This window comes from Martes martes (assembly GCF_963455335.1).
Source record: "Martes martes genome assembly, chromosome: 7".
NCBI lineage: Eukaryota > Metazoa > Chordata > Mammalia > Carnivora > Mustelidae > Martes > Martes martes.
The window spans coordinates 98,187,686-98,207,055 of NC_137894.1; the positions used below are offsets into that span (position 1 = coordinate 98,187,686).

Below are 19,370 nucleotides of genomic sequence, written 5' to 3' on the forward strand. Positions count from 1 at the left end.
ATTTGCGGCCCCTTAAACAGGGGACCACTCATGGTAAGGAAGAGCTCTACAATATTAACCAGATGGTTAACCCTTCATCTTGAGCTCTGGCACCCAGGGTGTCTCCACTTAACACACTCCAGCTTCTAATCCCCCCAAATGTTAGTTTGCATATTTGCCTATTTTAATGTCTTCAGTTTGTTTTGCAAATTCACATTGTGGTAATTCTTACAATTCAATTATATTAGATCTAGGATATTTGGAGGCAGATTCATATTCGCGGTCATGTTGAAAATAAATTTTGACCTCTTGGACCCCACCTTTCCTACAGAAACCCGACAAATACCTGTCCTCTTAACAAAAAAACCTTATAGCGGTTTGCACATCTGAGCGATTTCTCCCAAAAGCTATCTCTAACTGAATGCGACACAGTTTGGAGATGCTATTGCTTTGTAAGCAGCCATTAGAACATGAATCATTCCCCGCCGTCTGCCACCAAACTGCTTCTGTCTTTGGAGAGAACTGGCATCACTGCCAGGTGTCCCGGCTTCCTCTGCGGCCACACAGCCAGTTCCTCCCCACCATGACTCATCGGTAGAACAGATCACATCTCTCCAGTGCTGACATGAATCTCGGGAGGAAGAAAGATGGGACAGAAGCACCAAGGAAACTTGTAAGAGTAGGTGACCTCCATGTGGAGCCCATCATTTGTCAAATTGACCACATTCCTAAATGGCCAGCTTGCAGGGCATTGAGAGTTATTCTGTGAGCTTTGCCATCAGCATTTTAGTACATTCTTGTTTAGATGACCTTAAGGGGAGCCCTTTAGAGCCTGAGAATTCGTGAACCTCCCTTATAGGTTCTAAGGTAAAATTACAAAGAATTTTCAGTTCTTAGAGGGCAGGGTTTCTCTCTTACCATATATAGTACCGAGTGCCTATTTGGGGGCTTACATGAGGAGGGCAATGAAGAAATGATAAAGGTGTAAATTGGATTTTTTATTTGGATAAATGCAGATAGATTTGGGGGGACATCTTTCTTTATTTTTCTAAACCAGATTTAGTTTCTTAGTTTCTTCTACTTAGAGATTCTTCTAGGTCTAAAGAAAGCCTGAACTAAGTTTCTCTGGGCCAGCCTTGGCCAGACTCTATTTATCTCATCCACACTTAAGGGCTTCAACATTTTTACAAGAAAGCTCTTTTCCCAGTCTTAGTTTAGCAAAACAAACAAACAAAAAGCTCAACACAAAAAGAGACTGTGTTTTTCTTTAGAGTCACCTTGTCTGAAACACTCTTTTAGCATTTTATAATAGGAAATGATCACAAGAATTCTTCCGTAGCATTAAAAGAGAAGTAAAAAAAAAAAAGAAATGCTTTTGTCATGAAAAAAGATGTTTTGACCCAACTTTATTCAGCAGTTAGAGCTTAGTTTTTAGGTCTTATATCAAGAGGTCACACTGACTGCATTCTGTTCGAAAATCATGTATCAAAAGATTTGTGGTCTCTGGGCTTTTACAACAAAGGAAATACAAAGAACGCCAACACATTGATGATCTGTGCTGTTGACACCATTGATTACTAGGGAGGCGAGAGGTTGCATTTTGCAATAAATAAATTTCAGAATTATGTAAACATATCCTTCAGTTAGTAACCGAGTGGTATGATACTTCTTAAATGTCTGCACTGGGTCTAAGTGCTTCAGCCCTAAGAAGGGAACACTGGCCAGCCACATAGAACACCGAGACTGCTCTGATATGTTGACAGGAAGTAGATTAACGCTAGGCTCCTATGAGGTAGAGGACAGGTTGGCAAGAGCTTATCTTCTGGTATACTAATGAATGTAGAGTAACTGTGATTGACTCTGAACGTGCTGGGAAGTGTCAAGAGTAAAAGGGTTATTTGTAAAAAGGTAGAAAAGCTTTTAAGTTATTAGAACCATAGTTCCCAATTGTCTTAGAACTCCAGCACCCTAAAGTTTTTAGAAAGCTATTTTCTCTTTGCTTTCTACCTTCCCAGTGCCCCATGGCTATGATTTTGAAACTACTGTGAACAGAAATCGTATGAGAATTTTGTACACCCCTTTAGCTCTCCATCTTCCTCTCAACCGTGGTTGCCTTCAGCAAATAGGAATCTTTGGAACCCGGTCTAGCTCTAGAAGATGGGTTGTAGATGATGCACGTGAGACTTGTCTCAGATGTATGTGTGTATTAGGCTCTGGTCTCCAGCCCCGGTCTGCTTCCTGTATGGCTACACATACTCCCTGTTGTGGTGTAGCTGGACTCGTTAGAATTTATATGAATGGCCAGAGCGCAAAAATGTACACATAGCCTTTTGCAAGCATTTTTGCACTTTGCTTCCTGGAAAGAACATCTTCTCTTTCTGCTGATGCTCCTTCCTCTCTGGGGAGCCCATGGTGATTATACTTCAGAGTTGAATTTAGACATCAGGAGTACAAGTGTTTTCACTTACCAAGAAACAAGACAATTAAATCCATCAGTAGGCCCCCTGAGAACCCAGTTAGTCTACAAGTTACCAATTTCTGAAATAATACCAATTTAACATTCCCCACGTGCATTTGCCATCTTTAACATTGTTCTAATATGTTATTTCTCATCTGTATTAAGAAGAAAAAGAATCTGATCTACTTCCCTGTTTTAAAATTCTGACCTGTAACACAAGGGTATAATTGTATACCTGCAACTCAGTTGTGATTTGGTGCTTTAATGTAATGGTTAGTTAAGCATTTGACAAAAGGGACTTTCTAATACGTCTTTGTGTTAAAGAATGGCACTGACCTATGAAAGAACAGTTTTATCATTCAGAGGTCACCCCAGTATAAATCACCAAACCGGTAGCAATTCCTGTATTTTCCAAATAGATAATAAAGCCTCGCTAGTTCACCCAAAATGGAGAAAATGAGTCTTCATTAACGAGAAACTAAATTTTAGAACTCTTTGGAAGAAATTTGCAGAAGAGTAGTTTTATTTTAAATTATATTTAGCAGTCAGAACTAAACTAATAATGGGCCAAGCTGAATAAATAAAATCAATGGCGATTAGTATAATTATATTTCTTAAACAGTCTTCTATAGCACTGCTTCTGAAATTATCTTAAAATGTCTAATCCATTGTGGAGCTGATACTTATGCATAATACAAAATCACAATAGTGGCTGTCATGGCGATGTCCCACGGCTCTAAACACTTCTGAGTATTTATTCACACTTACTGAACCCATGTCACTGTTGACCCATAGCGGTTTGCGGAGCAGAGGTGTCCTGCCAACTGTCTTCGGAAGAGCACTTTTCCAGTTTTAAAGCCTTAAAACTCGGAGTGGTGTGAATACTCCTTCAGGTCTGTTGTCCTGGTTTCTGTTTATTTGCAGTCTTCTTAAGTTGTGCTCCTGTCACAACCCTCAGCAGCCTCCAGCCCCTCCATTCTGGGTGCGCAGTCGCCCTGGTTCTTAGCCTCATGTAAGCCAACCGGCCGTTCCTTCTGTCTTGGTTGCCTGTAACAACGCGCTGTGCTCCTCCCCACGCAGAGAAGAAGCAGTACCGGGAGTCTTACATCAGTGACAGCCTGGACCTCGACGTGGACCAGCTGGAGAAGCGGTCCCGGGCCAGCGGGAGCAGCGCGGGCAGCGTCCGGCACAAGCGCCTGTCCCGCCACTCCACTGCCAGCCACAGCAGTTCCCACACCTCGGGCATCGAGGCGGACACCAAGCCCCGAGACGCGGGGCCGGAGGACAGCTATTCGGGCAGCGCCATCCACCGCAAGCTGAAAACCTGCAGCTCCATGACCAGCCACGGCAGCTCACACACCTCCGGAGTGGAGAGCAGCGGCAAGGACCGGCTGGAGGAGGACTCGCAGGATGACGGTAAGGGCTCCCCGGGGCTCTCCCCGCTCACGGTGCTGCCCCACCAGCTCTGGCCCCCTCCTTCCTCCTGCCTGGTATTGTTTTCAACTACCAGTTCTGAGGCGGGCTGTGTGGAGCGCCACTTGGAAGTACCAGTAGAGAAGAGGGGACTTACATGCCCCCTCCCTGCCCCATGATTTGGTGGACTTGCTTGTGTGGTGAAGAAAGCATTCCTCCGGTGGTGATCCGTTGTGGCCACAGGCTGGGGTGCTAGTGGCTTCTGAGTCCTAGCAGTTTCTATGAAGTAGAGCAGAAGTCAGCCTGCAGTGCTCAGCTCTGCATTTCTCATTCCCAGATTAAATAGACATTGATTCGGACAGCAGAGTAGATGCAACAATGGTGACAGAAATGTCTTCAACTTTTTGCAGGGGAAAAAAAAAAAAAAGATTTGAGCCCAGGCCATTGGTTATTTAGTAAGTATTACTTAAATTCCTCCTATGCAACTGGAATTCTGGGAATATAATAGAAAGAGCACCTGGCTGCTTAACTCTGTTAAGGAGAGAAAACCAGACCTCCTGCCTGTATCAGACAAACTTAGCCTATGTGTGCATCTTTCTTTCTTTCTTTCTTTCTCTCTTTCTTTTTGTTTTTAAGATTTTACTTACTTATTCGTGAAAGACAGAATGGGGAGGGAGAAACAGGCTCCCCTCAGTCAGAGCAGGAAGCCTAATGTAGGGCTCGATCCCAGGACCTAGGATTATGACCTGAGCGAAAGGCAGATGCTTAACTGACTGAGCCACCCAGGCGCCCTTGTGTGCTTCTCTTTTTTTATTTTTCTGCCTCAAGTGCTGTAACATTCAGGTTTGGGAAAAAGATACTGACTTCATTAAGGAAAACTGCAGCACATTTGCTTGGTTTGGTTACCGTAGAATTCATGTGGATCTCAAATGAAGTCCCTTCAATGCCTTGCGAGTAGGCAGCAATGGGAAATGGGGACCCTCGTGAACAACTCATTGTGCTCTGGCTTCAGGCAAACAGCCCATCAGTCTTAGTTTTCCCTCTGTCATCTCAGCAAGGTGGTAGAGCTCTTTCCTTCTTTCTTTATTTTTAAGAGTTTATTTATGATTTATTTTAGAGTGTGCGAGTGTGAGCATGTGTAAAGGGTGGGGCAGAGGGAGAGCGACAAGCAGACTCTGTGCTGAGTGAGGAGCTTGGTGCAGGCTCGATCTCACAGCCCCGAGATCATGACCTGAGCAGAAATCAAGAGTCAGACAGTTAACCGACTGAGCCCCGCAGGCACCCCTTTCTCTTTCCTGCTTTCGTAAAGAGTAAAGAGTAAAGAGTAAAGAATAATTGACAAATCGTGGCACAAATCGAGAAAACATCTTGATAACACACCAATCCTGTGAAAAAAGAGAATACATTTAGCTGAGAATTGTCCCTAGAATTTCCTAGTGTAGTTTCTCATAAGCAAATCTGTTTTAAAATATGGGGAATCACATAGCCTCCCTCACAGTACAGCTGTGCATTCTGGTGTGCATTTCCCTTCGTATCCCCAAATGCCTTTTCCTTCTTCTGTGTCAGAGATAGAGATGCTGGTCGACGACCCCCGAGACCTGGAGCGGATGAATGAAGAGTCCCTGGAAGTCAGCCCAGACATGTGCATCTATATCACCGAGGACATGCTCTTGTCGCGGAAGCTGAATGGACATTCTGGTGAGCTCTTATGGGAAGTTCTCCTTCAGGAGTGCACCGTCCCAGGCTGAGAAGCAGGGGTCTCAGAAAACAGGAGGTTTGGGGTGGGGCTCTAGGTCCGACTGGGCTGGAATCAGAACTTTCCAGGTCAGCACCACAGACTGCTGGCTTGAGGATCTTCCCAGGGAGAATGGGAAAGGATGGGGAAGAAGCACCATCCACCCCAAGCTCTGGGCGAAGCACAGTTTCCTCTTTGTTGTTGATTTGTTTTGTTGTTTTAAATGATAATCAGAGACTCCTGTAATACTTCTAGAAGGGACCTCAGAAACCTTTCTACAGATGGGAAACCCTGTCCATGAGGGGGACAAATGCTGTGCAGCTAGAAACAGAGGGTCTTTGGGTGTGTTTTGTATTGTTTTCCCCCACTAGATCATCCAGGGTGTAGGAGTCTGGAGGAAAAAGTGTCAAAAAAGGTAGACATAAAAAGACACTTACTAAATTCCGTATTCAATTAACTCTGTTAGAGAACATGCATTCACTGGAACCCTAGTCTAGGGTTCTATATATATAGTTATTATACTATGTATATATAGTTATTATGTAACTATTTCTATGAAGTAAAAGATGTTACCCTAAAAAAAACCCAGCACTGTGGGTTTTGTTTTTAAGTCCATCCTAATGGCTCTTGTCACATTTCATGCCTTGGTTTCCGATCCATACAAAAACACGCGTTCGGAATCAGCAGCGTGGACACGGTGCAGGGGCTTATGGCTCAGCCATGTCAAGCTTTGAGTGAAAGACCCTGTTGACAACAGGGATGACCTGCGATTGCTCGGTCAAGACCCATGGTCCCCGCTGCAAAGGTGCAACAGGTGCTGCAAAGGTGCAACAGGTGCTGGGAATCAGAGATGAACAAGGCCAGCATGCAGGGTCCCCTCATCCTGGCATTTAATCTGTAAGAACATGAGGCTCCTTTATTGCGGAATTTTACCTGCTGACCTAGTGGAACCGTGGCCCCCTGATGTCCACCAGGAGAAGGCCTGACAGCGGTTACAGACAATCCTTCTGCCGAACCAACACAGATTCATCAGGCTGCTTCCACTGGTCGTGTAACTAGACTTCTTCTGCCAGACTTGGCCCTTTTTGGCTTTTTTGCCCATTTGCTTTATTAAATAGACATTTTTCCTTATAAATACATTTTAATATATATTAAATATAAACTTAAAATTATATGCATATATAATAGGTGCATGCATGTGTGTTTGTGTGGAAAGAAAACTGTCTAAACAATACACACCAAAGTGTCGGTGGGAAGAGGCGGTGGGAGGGAAACAGTTTTGCTTTTTATTTATATATTTCTACATTTAACTTTTATGATAACATTTTGTAATTATTTTTTTTTGAAGATTTTATTTATTTATTCATGAGAGACACAGAGAGATCCAGAGGCGGAGGGAGAAGCAGGTTCCCCGGGGAGCAGGGAGCCCGATGCGGGACTCGATCACAGGACTCCGGGTTCATGACCTGAGCCAAAGGCAGACGCTTAACTGACTGAGCCACTCAGGCACCCAGGTTTTGTAATTTTAAATAGAAATAAAGTATAGATAAAATAGTTGTTTAAAAAGGTCTATATATGAAAGCACTTCTCGAAATATTATTTATAATAGCAAAGGAAAGGAAAAAGAACCTCAACAGGTAACAATGAAAAGTTTATTCTGTCCATATGGTGGAATATTGTACAACTATTAACTAATGAGATTTTCAAAGGATATTTAATAATGTGAGAAAGATAGTCAAGAAAAACAACACAAATTGTATTAACAGTAGGATCTCAAATTATAAAAATGTGTGTATGTATATGAAAAAATACATAAAAATATTAATAGCCTTTTCTCTGGATTATGGGGTTATAGATGATCTTATTTTCTTTCTTGCGTCATCCTACTTTTCCAAATTCTCTACAATTTGAGCATTTAAACATTGTTTTTAAAATATGGAGCTCAGATTGAATAGTGGTGGAAGTCTGGGCGATGTCAGTCTAGTGTTCTGAGCCCCAGACTTGATGCTGATTTATCTAACGCAGAGTCTGGGTTTGGAAGCAGATTATTTACAGGCATAAGGGCCAAGAGCACATTTACCAGGAAATCCAAAAGGACCCATTCCAGGTCCTAGTGCACCAGTCTACATCTTTCTGTGAGGATTTGTTAAAAGTTTAAAGCTTTGGGGCACCTGGGTGGCTCAGATGGTTGAGCGTCTGCCTTTGGCTCAGGTCATGATCTCCAGGCCCCGGGACCAAGCCCCACTTCGGGTGCCCAGCTCATCAAGGAGTGTGCTTCTGCCTCTGTCTCCACTTGTACTCTCTCTGTCTCTCTCTCAAATGAATAAATAATTTTTTTTTAAAAAGTTAAAGCTTTTTAAAATACAAGGATATTCTAGAGAAAGACCCCCTACTAAAGCAGTCTGTATCACCCCCAAGACGTAAGTGTCCACCTGAGAGTTTCTGTCTACATGTAAACCAAGAATGTCTTCCTTTCACATTTCAGTTGAACTAATTATCAAACACTTAATATGTGCAAGCCCTATACTAGTGATTTCTAAAGAATTAAGAGATTATGAGTGATTTCTAAAGAATTAAGAGAACTTATGAGTGATTTCTAAAGAATTAAGAGAACACAAAAGGCCATTTCTGAGGTAATTAACAGTAGCTAAATAAAAATCACATTATTCAAGGTTCTTTTTTTTTAAAGATTTTATTTATTTATTTGACAGAGAGAGAGATCACAAATAGGCAGAGAGGCAGGCAGAGAGAGGGGGAAGCAGGCTCCCTGCTGAGCAGAGAGCCCAATGCGGGGCTTGATCCCAGGACCCTGAGATCATGACCTGAGCTGAAGGCAGAGGCTTTAACCCACTGAGCCCACCCAGGTGCCCCTCAAGGTTTGTTTTTTATAAGGTGAAAACATACTTTACCTAAGAAACCATTCACCCTTGAGGACCTGGGGTTTGACTGACTTGCTTCATTGATCTGCAAGAAAAATGTCAGTGATCGTCTTCACTCCCATCTCCAGTTCCTGTAGGCAGCTTTATCTTCTGAAACATTAATTTCTGATGCTTCACTCACATACCACAGCCACAAGGGAAGTTTCAGCCCTGAATTTCTGCTTCCAAAATATTAGCAGATTGTCCTTGAGTGCTGGGATGATTAGGAGCCCTATTGCTCTCAGAGATCCAGAACCAAGTGTTCAGGATGACCTCCCATTTGTGGCCTCTGCCCAGTTGGATCTGCTGCAGGAAGCAAGTGCCACAGGGCCCCTATCAGCCCGAGAAGGTCCTGTGAGTTGAGTGTGTCCCGCAGGCAGGTCCAGCCCTTGCCATGCATTTGCTCTTCAGTCATCGTTAAACTCTGTGGGTTAAATGCTGCTTTCAGCCCCACTTTACAGGAGGAGACTACGACACAGGGAGCCATGTCACTGGCCAGCAGACACAGTAATCACAGTAATGACTCATCTGGGCCCAGTTCCATCCTGGATCCGTGTGGTCAGAGCCCCCACAAAACTGCCGCACATCTAAGGGGAAGCAAACGTAGAAGGCCATGTCGTGGTTCAGCTGGGGTTAAGTTCAGACTTCGTGCTGTATGGAACGTGAGAGAACATTAGGCAATAAACTGCTTTTTCACCTACAGTCTTTCTTTTTGTCACTGACTTCATAAATACCTTAATTAGAAGTTGTTGTTTAGAAAATTCAGGCTCTAGTGGTGCCTGGGTGGCTTAGTTGTTAAGCGTCTGCCTTCGGCTCAGGTCATGATCCCAGGGTCCTGGCATCGAGCCCCGCATCAGGCTCCCTGCTTGTTTCTCCCTCTCACACTCCCTCTGCTTGTGTTCCCTCTCTCCCTGTGTCTCTCTCTGTCAAATAAATAAATAAAATACTTAAAAAAAAAAAGAAGAAGAAGAAGAAGAAAGAAAGAAAGAAAATTCAGGCTCTAAACTCCTCCCTGTCCTCTAACCCCACATTTACTCTCTCCTCCCTATTTACTGTAAGACAAGAGACAGCATGTGTTCCGTCCTGGTCGCCCACCACGGAAGAGTAACAGATTTTTCAGTCACAGCTAATATTTGACCTTTTGATCTTGGTGGTCGTATATGTCAGATATGTGTCAAGAGGTATGACTAATAGGAAGTCTTCATTGGTTTGACTATTTTTTTCCCTGTGTTTTATTTCAGGGTTGATTGTGAAAGAAATCGGTTCTTCCACCTCCAGCTCCTCAGAAACCGTCGTCAAGCTTCGTGGCCAGAGCACTGATTCTCTTCCGCAGGTACAGAAGGAATTGGGAAATTTAAATTGGGTACTGAAGTTATAGAAAACTTGAAATAGAACTCACAGCTCTATTTATATAAATGAGCAAAAATTAAAAACCCTCGGGAAGTGATTCTTACTAGGGATATTCCAGTTTTGTTGAGAACTCATGTCCATTTTATTTGCTAGTTCCATTCATCTTTGAGTTGATTTTTATTTGGGTAAATTATGTACTTTGTTTCACACTTTTTATAGCTGGGAAGCCTCTACAGACTTCAGGTTAACTGTGTGTGTGTGTGTGTGTGTGTGTGTGTTTGTATTTATTGACCTCAACAACTGGGAGAAGGATTTTCTCGTGAGGAGTGTTGTGGCAGAAGTGTTTCCACACCTTGATTTTTCCATCCAGATTGGATTTTCAAAGTATGCTGAGTGAGGCTGCTTGATACCCTGTGGTCACTGGCTACACTGTTAACATATCAGAAGATAAAGCACTCTGAAACTCCTGGTTGCAGTATCTGGGTTTATTCTATAACTGATCCTCACATCTTCTTCCTGAGCATTCTCTTGCTCTCCCCTTTATGCCTCTCTCTCTCGGACTGTCTCCGTCTTTTTTTAAATTCTTTTGTGTGTGTGTGTATGTGTGTCTTCTGTGTATGGTTCTCTCCTCCTCCCTTTTCTCCATCTGTCTCATTTAAATAGCCTTAATGCACACCTGCTGTCTTATTAAATGTTTTTGAGTCATTTCTAAAGCAGTATGTGTAGCATAATGATTACGAGCTCCAGGGTCACACCGCCTGGGTTTGCCCCCCAGTTCTGCCCCTGGTGTTAGGTCTGACGGTACAGAAATGTCCGTAGCCACAGGGCACAGCCACAAGGCAGGAGCACCCCTGTGTGCCTGCCGCGAGGACCTAACGCATTCTGTGTGGGAGACCCTGGTGGCCCCTGGGAGGCCTACCTAAGTATAGCCAATTGGCATCTTCAGAGGGTGCCCGGAGGTGGTAGTTCCTAATAAAATGTTTTTGGGCTCAGACCCTGTTCTCTCTCCCGGCACTTTAGCCTTTAGTAACACGTGAGCACTTATTCTGACAAGGTTGGCTTGTGCAGTTTCAAGCAGCTCGAGTTGAGAGGGGCGATGCCTTGTTTCCTTCCATCACCCATTAAGCATCTTCCATTCGTGTAATTATCTGAACCACTTTTTAACCTATTTATATTTTCAGCCAGTAGCACTTGTTAGGATAATGAGTTCTAGAAGTCTGCTGCCTGCTGCATGAGGTATTTGGCAGAACACCACTTACAGTGTTCAGGACCTGACTCTTGCCTCCCAGCCCTCTGTACTTTGTATTATTTTTCTATCCAAGAATTCTAGTTTAAAAAAAAAAAAAAACACTTCTTTAAGTTGTGTTTCTTGAATAATAATTGGTTCGTTTCCCCACTTCTTATTAAAATAATAACAGACCTCTTTGGGGCGCCTGGGTGGCTCAGTGGGTTAAAGCCACTGCCTTCGGCTCAGGTCATGATCCCAGCGTCCTGGGATCAAGCCCCGCATTGGGCTCTCTGCTCAGCAGGGAGCCTGCTTCCCTCTCTCTCTCTCTCTGCCTACTTGTGATCTCTCTCTCTCTCTGTCAAATAAATAAATAAATAAATAATCTTTTAAAAAAAATAAAATAAAATAATAACAGACCTCAGCATGAAAATGTTACCATGCTGAATTGTCATATTCTAGTGGGGAGAAAAAATCGGGCCCTATCTTTACCAATCCAACCCTATTTCAAGACCATTTCTTGACTTCTGAGATGCTAGAGACAGTTGGTCCCTGTTGGATTTACTTCCTTTGCCTTAGATTATCCCTCTGTAAAACAGGGAGAATAATGGCACTGACCTCGTAGGGCTGATGGGAAGACTGAACGGTCAGGGCCTTGCACCTAAGGGCTTGGTGAATGTTTGTTGCTGTTGCATTTTCCCCACAGGGCCTCAGTGGCCCTGAAACCTCAGACTGGAAATCCCTTTCCAACATACAAAGATTCCATAACCTTCTAAGATTTTGCAGCTCTCTCTTTACAAGGGCAAATATTGCTAACCTTTCACTTTGGTCTATACTCTTAAAGTTGTTCTCACCTTCCCTTATTCTGCAGACTATATGTCGGAAACCAAAGACCTCCACTGATCGACATAGCTTGAGTCTGGATGACATCCGACTTTACCAGAAAGACTTCTTGCGCATTGCAGGTCTCTGTCAAGACACTGCTCAGAGCTACACTTTTGGGTGCGGCCACGAACTGGATGAGGAAGGCCTGTACTGCAATAGCTGCTTGGCTCAGCAGTGTGTCAACATCCAAGATGCTTTTCCAGTCAAAAGAACCAGCAAGTACTTTTCTCTGGATCTCACTCATGATGAAGTTCCAGAGTTCGTTGTATAGAGTACATCTGCACGCAGCTGGCTCCACGGGCAGCCTGCTGTTTGCTGGAGGCTGGAAAGCCATGGAATTGTGCCAGATTTTCTTCACCCCAGAACATATAGCTCTTTCTTGATGATACTTGCGATAGAAATAAAAGCCTTGGGACAATTGCACTTTAAGTATCACACAGAGATAAAAGAACTACAGAGAATGTACACCAAGACCAGTGCCCAGAAGTTCATGATCCTTTGGAAGGAAATGTGCTTTACTGGTTACCAGGCCTTCAGAACATTGAGTCGTGGTGTTTGTTCCTTGTTTTTGTTTTTTCGTTTGATTACACGACATCACATTTTTTTAAATCATGTGAAAGATGTTGTTAGGTTTATTTGTTTGCTTGTATTTTTTTTTTTTTTTTTTTTTTTTGGTCAGTCCCTCACACACGTGGTTTGAGGGAGGAGAGAAGAGTCTCTCCTTTTAACGGAGAGACCGTTGCCTAGTACGTAGCCATTGCTGCCTCTCCGGGGCTGTCCCAAAGTGAACACTAACAAAGTGGTCAAAATCCTGTAGTTCTAGCAAGCCAAAGACATGGACGTAACAGAAGCACAGCCCAGGTCCAGAAGACGGGAAGGAAGCAATAACCAGAAGGCTCTGTGTGCTCTGCTGCCTTGTGACCCCTTCACGCCTGCTCGGTGCCATTGTCCTCTTCCTGCTCTCCCGGAAAGCTCTAGGACCCAGCAGGGTTTCTCCTCAGAATAACTGATCAGTGGTGTTCATGTCTGTGTGCATTTTGTGGCGTTTACAAAACGAGTTTCTGTTAAAACTATGGAAATGTCTTAGAAAATGTTTGTGCTTGGTGTTTTGTTTGTTTTGTTTTAATCAAGAACCAATTATGGTAATGCTAGTGTCTGCTTAACCAAAATACCATAACTGTACGTATATGTTATACATATATAAATACCGGGGATTACGTGTGTTTATATGTGTTTAAAGCTTACTAACTCTTCTTCTTGGCTTCCAGGACTGTTTTTGTGTACGTGGTCTTTCTTGTTGAACACGGAGAATGTGTTGTTGAATGAATGATACCGACAGACAATCAGTTAATATATGTCGAGTTAAGAATGACTGTTTTCTCACGGGTCTTTTGCTGTGATCCTCAGCCCTGGTTGCACAATAGAATTATTTGGGGAGCTTTAAAAAAAGTGACAATGTCTGGGTCCCACTTCAGGCCAATAAACTCAGTCTGTTGCGGCAAGGTCCAGGCGCCCTTGCCTTTTCCTTTAAAGCTCTCCAAATGGAGCTAATACGCATTGGGGTTTAAAACCACGGCTGCAGAGGGTGTCTTTCTGTTAATTTCGAAGTTAGAGTGTACAGAAAATGTTAGCGTTTGAGAGAGGGCCATTTCTAAGACAGTTACTGCCACTGCTGTTAAGATATAGAATGAAATCAGGTCCAGGAGAGTGAATCTGTTAACCTTTAGATGTATAGTAACAATGTTGTTCACACTTCGGGAGAGAACTTTAGCACAATGTGTCTTTCTATGAGATGTTTGTAATGATTTCGTATTTTACAACATTTGTTTACCATATTTTGATATACCATTTTTTCTATCTGCCAGGTTTTCTTAAAAAAAAAAAACTATATATTATTTTCTAAAGAAACAGTCATATTTTTATACAAGATTAAGTTTTCAGGTAACAAAGAAATAGATTTCGGGTACAGCAGAAAATGCGGTGTTCCGCATGGGTGGGAGTCGGTATGATGAACGCATGGAGAACACGGGCCAGCCCCGCCTTTGTGCCGCCCCTTGCACACCCCCACGTGCGTGTGCACCCACTGGGCAGTGTGTGCCCTCCAAGCCCAGGCAGATCAGTTTTACCCAACACTGAGAAAGGAACACAACTTCTGTAGAGTTCTATAGTCATGAAATTATTTTGCTTTTATCAAAAGTTCTAAAAGAACCAAAGTTTCAGATATCCAAATGTACAAAAGGATCTCAGTCTTCTGTACGAAAGGGTAGAAGGATCAGCTACTGACTGCTTCACTCACAAGTAAGTCGTTGAATAATCCACCGTTTCGTATAGATGCGTCAGAGACACATCCTGGGAGGTTTAACTGAAAAGAGCCCAGATCATAATGTGGTGCATTTCCTTAGCTCATAGCGTTTCTTGCAAACATCAAGACAAAAGCATCTTTAATTAAGTATGTAGTGCTTTCTTTTTTCTCTGTACTTCAACCAGAATCAGGTCTTCAGGGTTTTGCCAGCATCGTTGGTGGTTTTGCACACCCTCTTTCTAATTGGGTTTATGAATAGTCTTGTGGGTTTTCAAAAATGAAACATGCTAAGGAACGTTTTTGCTTTTTGATCGACTGTTTGCAGCAGAATTATATATATGTATATGAAAATACATTTTGGTTACTGACATTTTGTATTTGGAAATTGTTTTAAACAATAAAAAAAGGAAAAGAAACGTATGAAGCTGTAATTTATTCTGCATTTGTTAATAGTGTTGCTGGTCGGTATACCTGTTTGGTACCTATGGCCTCTCTACGTCTACATTTGTATTTGCAACAATGAGCTTTATATCTACATAAACTGTAAATAATCCTTTCTGTGAAAGGATCATCATATCAGGATGATACCAAAAGTGTGTAAAAGAAAACTGCAGTATTTTGTAATGATTTCTTATAGGCATTTCATGGTAAGATTAGCAGTCAATAAAGTTACTTTTTATTTGTCTTTAAAGTGCCTTTTTTTTTTTTTTTAAATTAGAGTTCTCAAGCGAGCCAAGAGGCATTAAGAAGTGAATGTTTTCTTCGTGTTCTTCTTTCCTGTAACAGATCACCTGGAGGGACTTCCTAAAGGCCCGGTGTGGTAGGGCTCCGAGCCAGCTGGCCGGCCCCCGTGGCGGAGATGTTCGTGAGGACAGAGGCTAAGCCCCGCCACACGCTGTGCCCATCCCACGCATGCTAGGAGTTCATGGATCAACTCCTTTAATCCTCATATGCACATAAGGCAGGTGCCAGTCTTATTCCCAAGTTAGAGATGAAGGAACCAAGGCTCCAAGAAGCCGTGGCAGCCAGCCACTAGGCACACCCACGCTGAGGGGCTGAAAGCACTCAGTAAAGAATGGTTTTCATTTTTTAAATGAAAATAGCAACCTTAGTTTCGCCCACAAAATAATCATCTTTGGAGTGTTAAATTTCCAGTTGTAAAAAGTAAGGGGTTAAATTTCAAAGCAGGCAGTCCCCAGGCTGAAGGTGAGGGCCATGTGGAATCAAGGTTCAAGCCTGGACCTGCACTTCAGTCAGTAGACAGGGGTCTGAAGAGCCCTGGCGGCCTTGTGAAAGGATGGCCGTGATCTTCCCATTACTCTGGTTTTTCTTGCCTGCAGTGGGGATTAATAATTCCGAGGGCCATTTCGGGGGGATTCAATAAAGTAATAGTTAACAATATGCCCCTGAGGACGAAGGTGGGAGAGAGGAGTGTTTTCAAATCTTCTAACCAACATGTAACTTGCGTAGAATCGTGACCGTCTGGAAACATACAATCCAAAAGACAAGCTTTCTAGTGAGGTGTTACTCGTGGATTTTGCAGTGCACCTGGTAAATTGTGAGTTAAGTTTCTGGTCACCTGCTGTGTAGCTGACACGACACACACCATGTCTAATCTTCACAACCCTTCGTGGAGTCAACTCATTTTATAGCCAAGGAAACAGACTTCCCCAACACCCTACAGCTCTTAAATCTCGGGCAGCATTTGCAACCCAAATCCACCTCCAAAAGCTTTGCTTTCTCTATTACATATACTGTGTTACCCTCCGCACTTAGAGAAAGCTCACAATCTAATACGAAGGCAGACTTACAATTTTGCTACTGCAAGAAATGAAATTTATTTGCTTGCACACTGTTTTTTTGAGCTCCCCCTATACCAGACCTGTGGTAGGATTATTTGGGTATTGCTCTGGTGCAAAAACAGTGAAGAGCTGGGGGTGGGTAGGAAGTGGAAGGTGGAAAGAACAAAGGTTTTACTCAGAGGAAGAGCCTTGAGAGGGAACTTCCGGCAGGTTGGGGTGAGGTACAAACCGACCGCTCAAAGATGAGAAGCCAGAGACAACAGTGCTCACTCAAGGACCTTTGGGCTTGAGGAACAACTCTCTCCAGACTAGTCATGAAAGGCCCTTGGTGCCCAGAGGAGGATGTTGAGTTTTCCTCTGGATAGGGTGCCACTAAAGGGGATGATAAAAGGAAGGATGTGTTTGAGAGGAAGAATGGGATCAGTGCTGCTAGAAGGTAGGGAGATGGGAGCAGGACTGGAGAGATGATGACCTGAGAAAGGATGTGGCCACAGGGAGAAGAAAAATTCAGACATTACAGAGCTATGCCGCTCTCCCCGTCTCTCTCATTCTCTCTCCCCTCTCCTCCCTCTCTCTGTCCTTCCCTCTCTGTGTCACACACAGACACATCACCTTCTAAGCTAAATATGAGAGAAAGAGGCAAGTTTTCCATACTTAGCAACATCCTTGGGAAGACCAAAAAGTTCACTACCGCTTTATATAATGAATTAAAATCTACTCTGCATGAATGCTTCGAGTGTTAACTATTGGCTCCATGGCCACCACCACTCTCATGTGGAGGCAGCGGCTCTCAAGCTGGGCTTCACATGAGGGTGACCAGCAGAACTTAAAACAGCAGTGTCCAGGGCCCAGAGCACAGCTCCTGATTTACTCGGTCTGAGTGGGCATGGTACTACGAGAAGCTCGGCCAGTGATGCCAGTGTGCATCAGGGTGCCGACCCGTTGTTCTGCAGGTGAACCCAAGCAGCTGAGCCGGCATCCACACTTGGGCTGAGTCGCCTCGCCAGAGTGTCTTGGTTTATTGCGTTTTATGAGAGTGGCATTGTTTTTACCAATACAGAGAGGTCAGAGCATGGACCAGTGTTCAAGTCCATGGAACTCACCATTTCGGGAAGTCTGAATACACCCACATTCTAGAAAGCTGGGTGGTACATACGTATAATTGTTTTGCCAAGTGTAAGAGTGGAAGTGATGTGAGTTCAGTGAATTACTCGAAGCTCTCCTTCCTGTCACTTTTATTTGCTTCGTCATTTCTCTGACACTTTATATAAGGTGATCGCTACCTTATATAAAGGTCATGATTGCTACCTTATATAAAGAGGAGGGTGAATAAAAGTGAGCTAACTTCTGCCTAGCCCTTTGATTCTTAAGACATTAGTTTGAGTTAATGGAGGAGTCTGACCTCTGAAAAGTCCTGCTCAGATGCCATGAGACATTGTGGGTGATGGAGTTATATACTCTCAAGAGATTAATCGAAGGTCTATAAACACGGCACAGCTATAATTAACCAGCTTATTACATAGGATGGGTGTTTGCCCATCTAGTGTCAACTGTAGTCAGTTAAGGTCTCATTTTATTACTGTTATTATGACAAGAGATGGATTTCATAAAAACAGGTAGTTCCCAACTTAGAAAGGAATTATATTCCAAGTTTGCTTCTAAATTACTTGCTTGGTGTTTACAACACAACATCCTCAACTTCCCTAACTAGCCCACAAATGCATGTTTATCCCAGAGATATTATTGGAGGTGATTTTTTCTGCATATTAGTAACCCATCAACAAAAAGGCCCAGAGTACAAAGAAGGTAGAGTGACCCCACAACCAGATACAGAAAGACGTTTAGTTCAAACTTTAGGTTTTACTTCTCAGAGCACATCCATGCCCAAGTGTAGATAAAAGTAGAAAAAAGCAGATAGTCCGGGTGGCTCAGTCGGTTAAGTGTCTGATGATCGTTTTCAGCTCAGGTCTTGATCTCAGGGTGATGAGTTCAAGCCCCACACTGGGCTCTGCACTGGGTGTGGAGCCTACTTAAAAAAAAAAAAAAGAAAGAAAAAGAAAAAAGCTTCAGCCAAGCCATGCCAAAATGAACCCACTCTAAGTCAGTTTCTTTTTTTAAAGATTTTTTAAATTTATTTAATTAATTATTTATGTATGTGTTGACAGAGACAGCGAGAGAAGGAACACAAGCAGGGGGTGTAGGAAAGGGAGAAGCAGGCTCCCCAGAGAGCAGGGAGCCCAATGTGGAGCTCAGTCCTAGGACCCTGGCATCATGACCTGAGCCAAAGGCAGACACTTAACAACTGAGCTACCCAGGCACCCTTCTAACTCAGTTTCTACCTTGGGGTTCCGTGAGGAGTGCTTCTAGGGTTTTCACAAGCACCGGCCCAAGCCCCAGTCCAGAGCTGCCCATCCCTGCTCTACCACCATGAAAGAGTGAGTCAGCTGGAATGAAGCCAACCCCAAAGGTCAAGTCACAGGCCCTCTACTGATCTGCAGGTAGGGGGAAGAGGATGGGTCTAGGAGATACTTGTAGAAGCAGAAACCCCAGGGTCTTATTTAGATTCTAACTCTACATTGCTACAGGGTCTAAATAAGATGCTAAGAAAAAAATGAAGGAGCCTCTATAAGGGCCTTTATATGCGACAGCTAAGTGAATGTGGAAGACCACAAAGCCACTGGAGAAATTAAAAGAAGGTCTAAATTAATACCCCATGTTGTTAAGAGGAAAGACTCAATAATAGGAGATCAATTTTTCCCAACAATGAAATATCTTAACCAGGATGGAGTAATAGGACCAGTTTTACCCTCTCACCTTGAACAAATTTACAAAAGGAAAACATATCTAAGAAATACTTTTTAAAACTTCAACAGCAGACAGTGTAGTAGAGTCAGCCCCGAGAGGAGAAAAACAGGGCGAGCCTTGTCATTGTCCCAGTTTACTGCCTGGAGTTTCCAGGCCACCAAGGGAGGAGAGACTCAAGCAGATCCCAGGGGTCTCCCAGAATTGAGAAAGCAGAGTGGGTAATTGGGGAAGCCAACATAGCTAGAGTTCATAGGGCTGAGTACCAGAAAAGAGCACTGCACAGAGTGGAAAGACTCGGGAGAGGGCGAGCAATGGAGAGCACGCGTGCCTTCTGGAGGTCTGCATGAGTTTCTCCCCGCTCTTGGGCTGAATGCTCAGTACACACACTGCTCAATCTTTTACCTATCATCTGGGCTGCTTTCCAGCTGTGAGGGTGGAGTGAAGTAGCTACAACAAAACCATAGGGTCTGCAAAGCCCAACATACTTACTCTTTGGCC

At 43.4% G+C, this 19,370-nt stretch overlaps 1 protein-coding gene across 2 annotated transcripts in view; it reads left to right on the forward strand.

Moving 5' to 3' along the window:
* The window catches only part of FRMD6 (FERM domain containing 6), a 75,030-nt gene extending 58,238 nt beyond the window's left edge, over positions 1-16,792 (forward strand). Inside the window, exons 11-14 of one of the 2 annotated variants that reach the window (XM_080809317.1) lie at positions 3,518-3,853; positions 5,417-5,548; positions 9,745-9,836; positions 11,950-14,953. In XM_080809317.1, coding sequence (XP_080665443.1) covers positions 3,518-3,853; positions 5,417-5,548; positions 9,745-9,836; positions 11,950-12,234 — 845 coding nt within the window. In that variant the 3' untranslated portion in view covers positions 12,235-14,953. Of the gene's footprint in view, positions 1-3,517; positions 3,854-5,416; positions 5,549-9,744; positions 9,837-11,949; positions 14,954-15,051 lie in introns of those variants that run through there. The other variant, XM_080809318.1, reaches the window with a different exon arrangement.
* Positions 16,793-19,370: the final 2,578 nt, after the last annotated feature.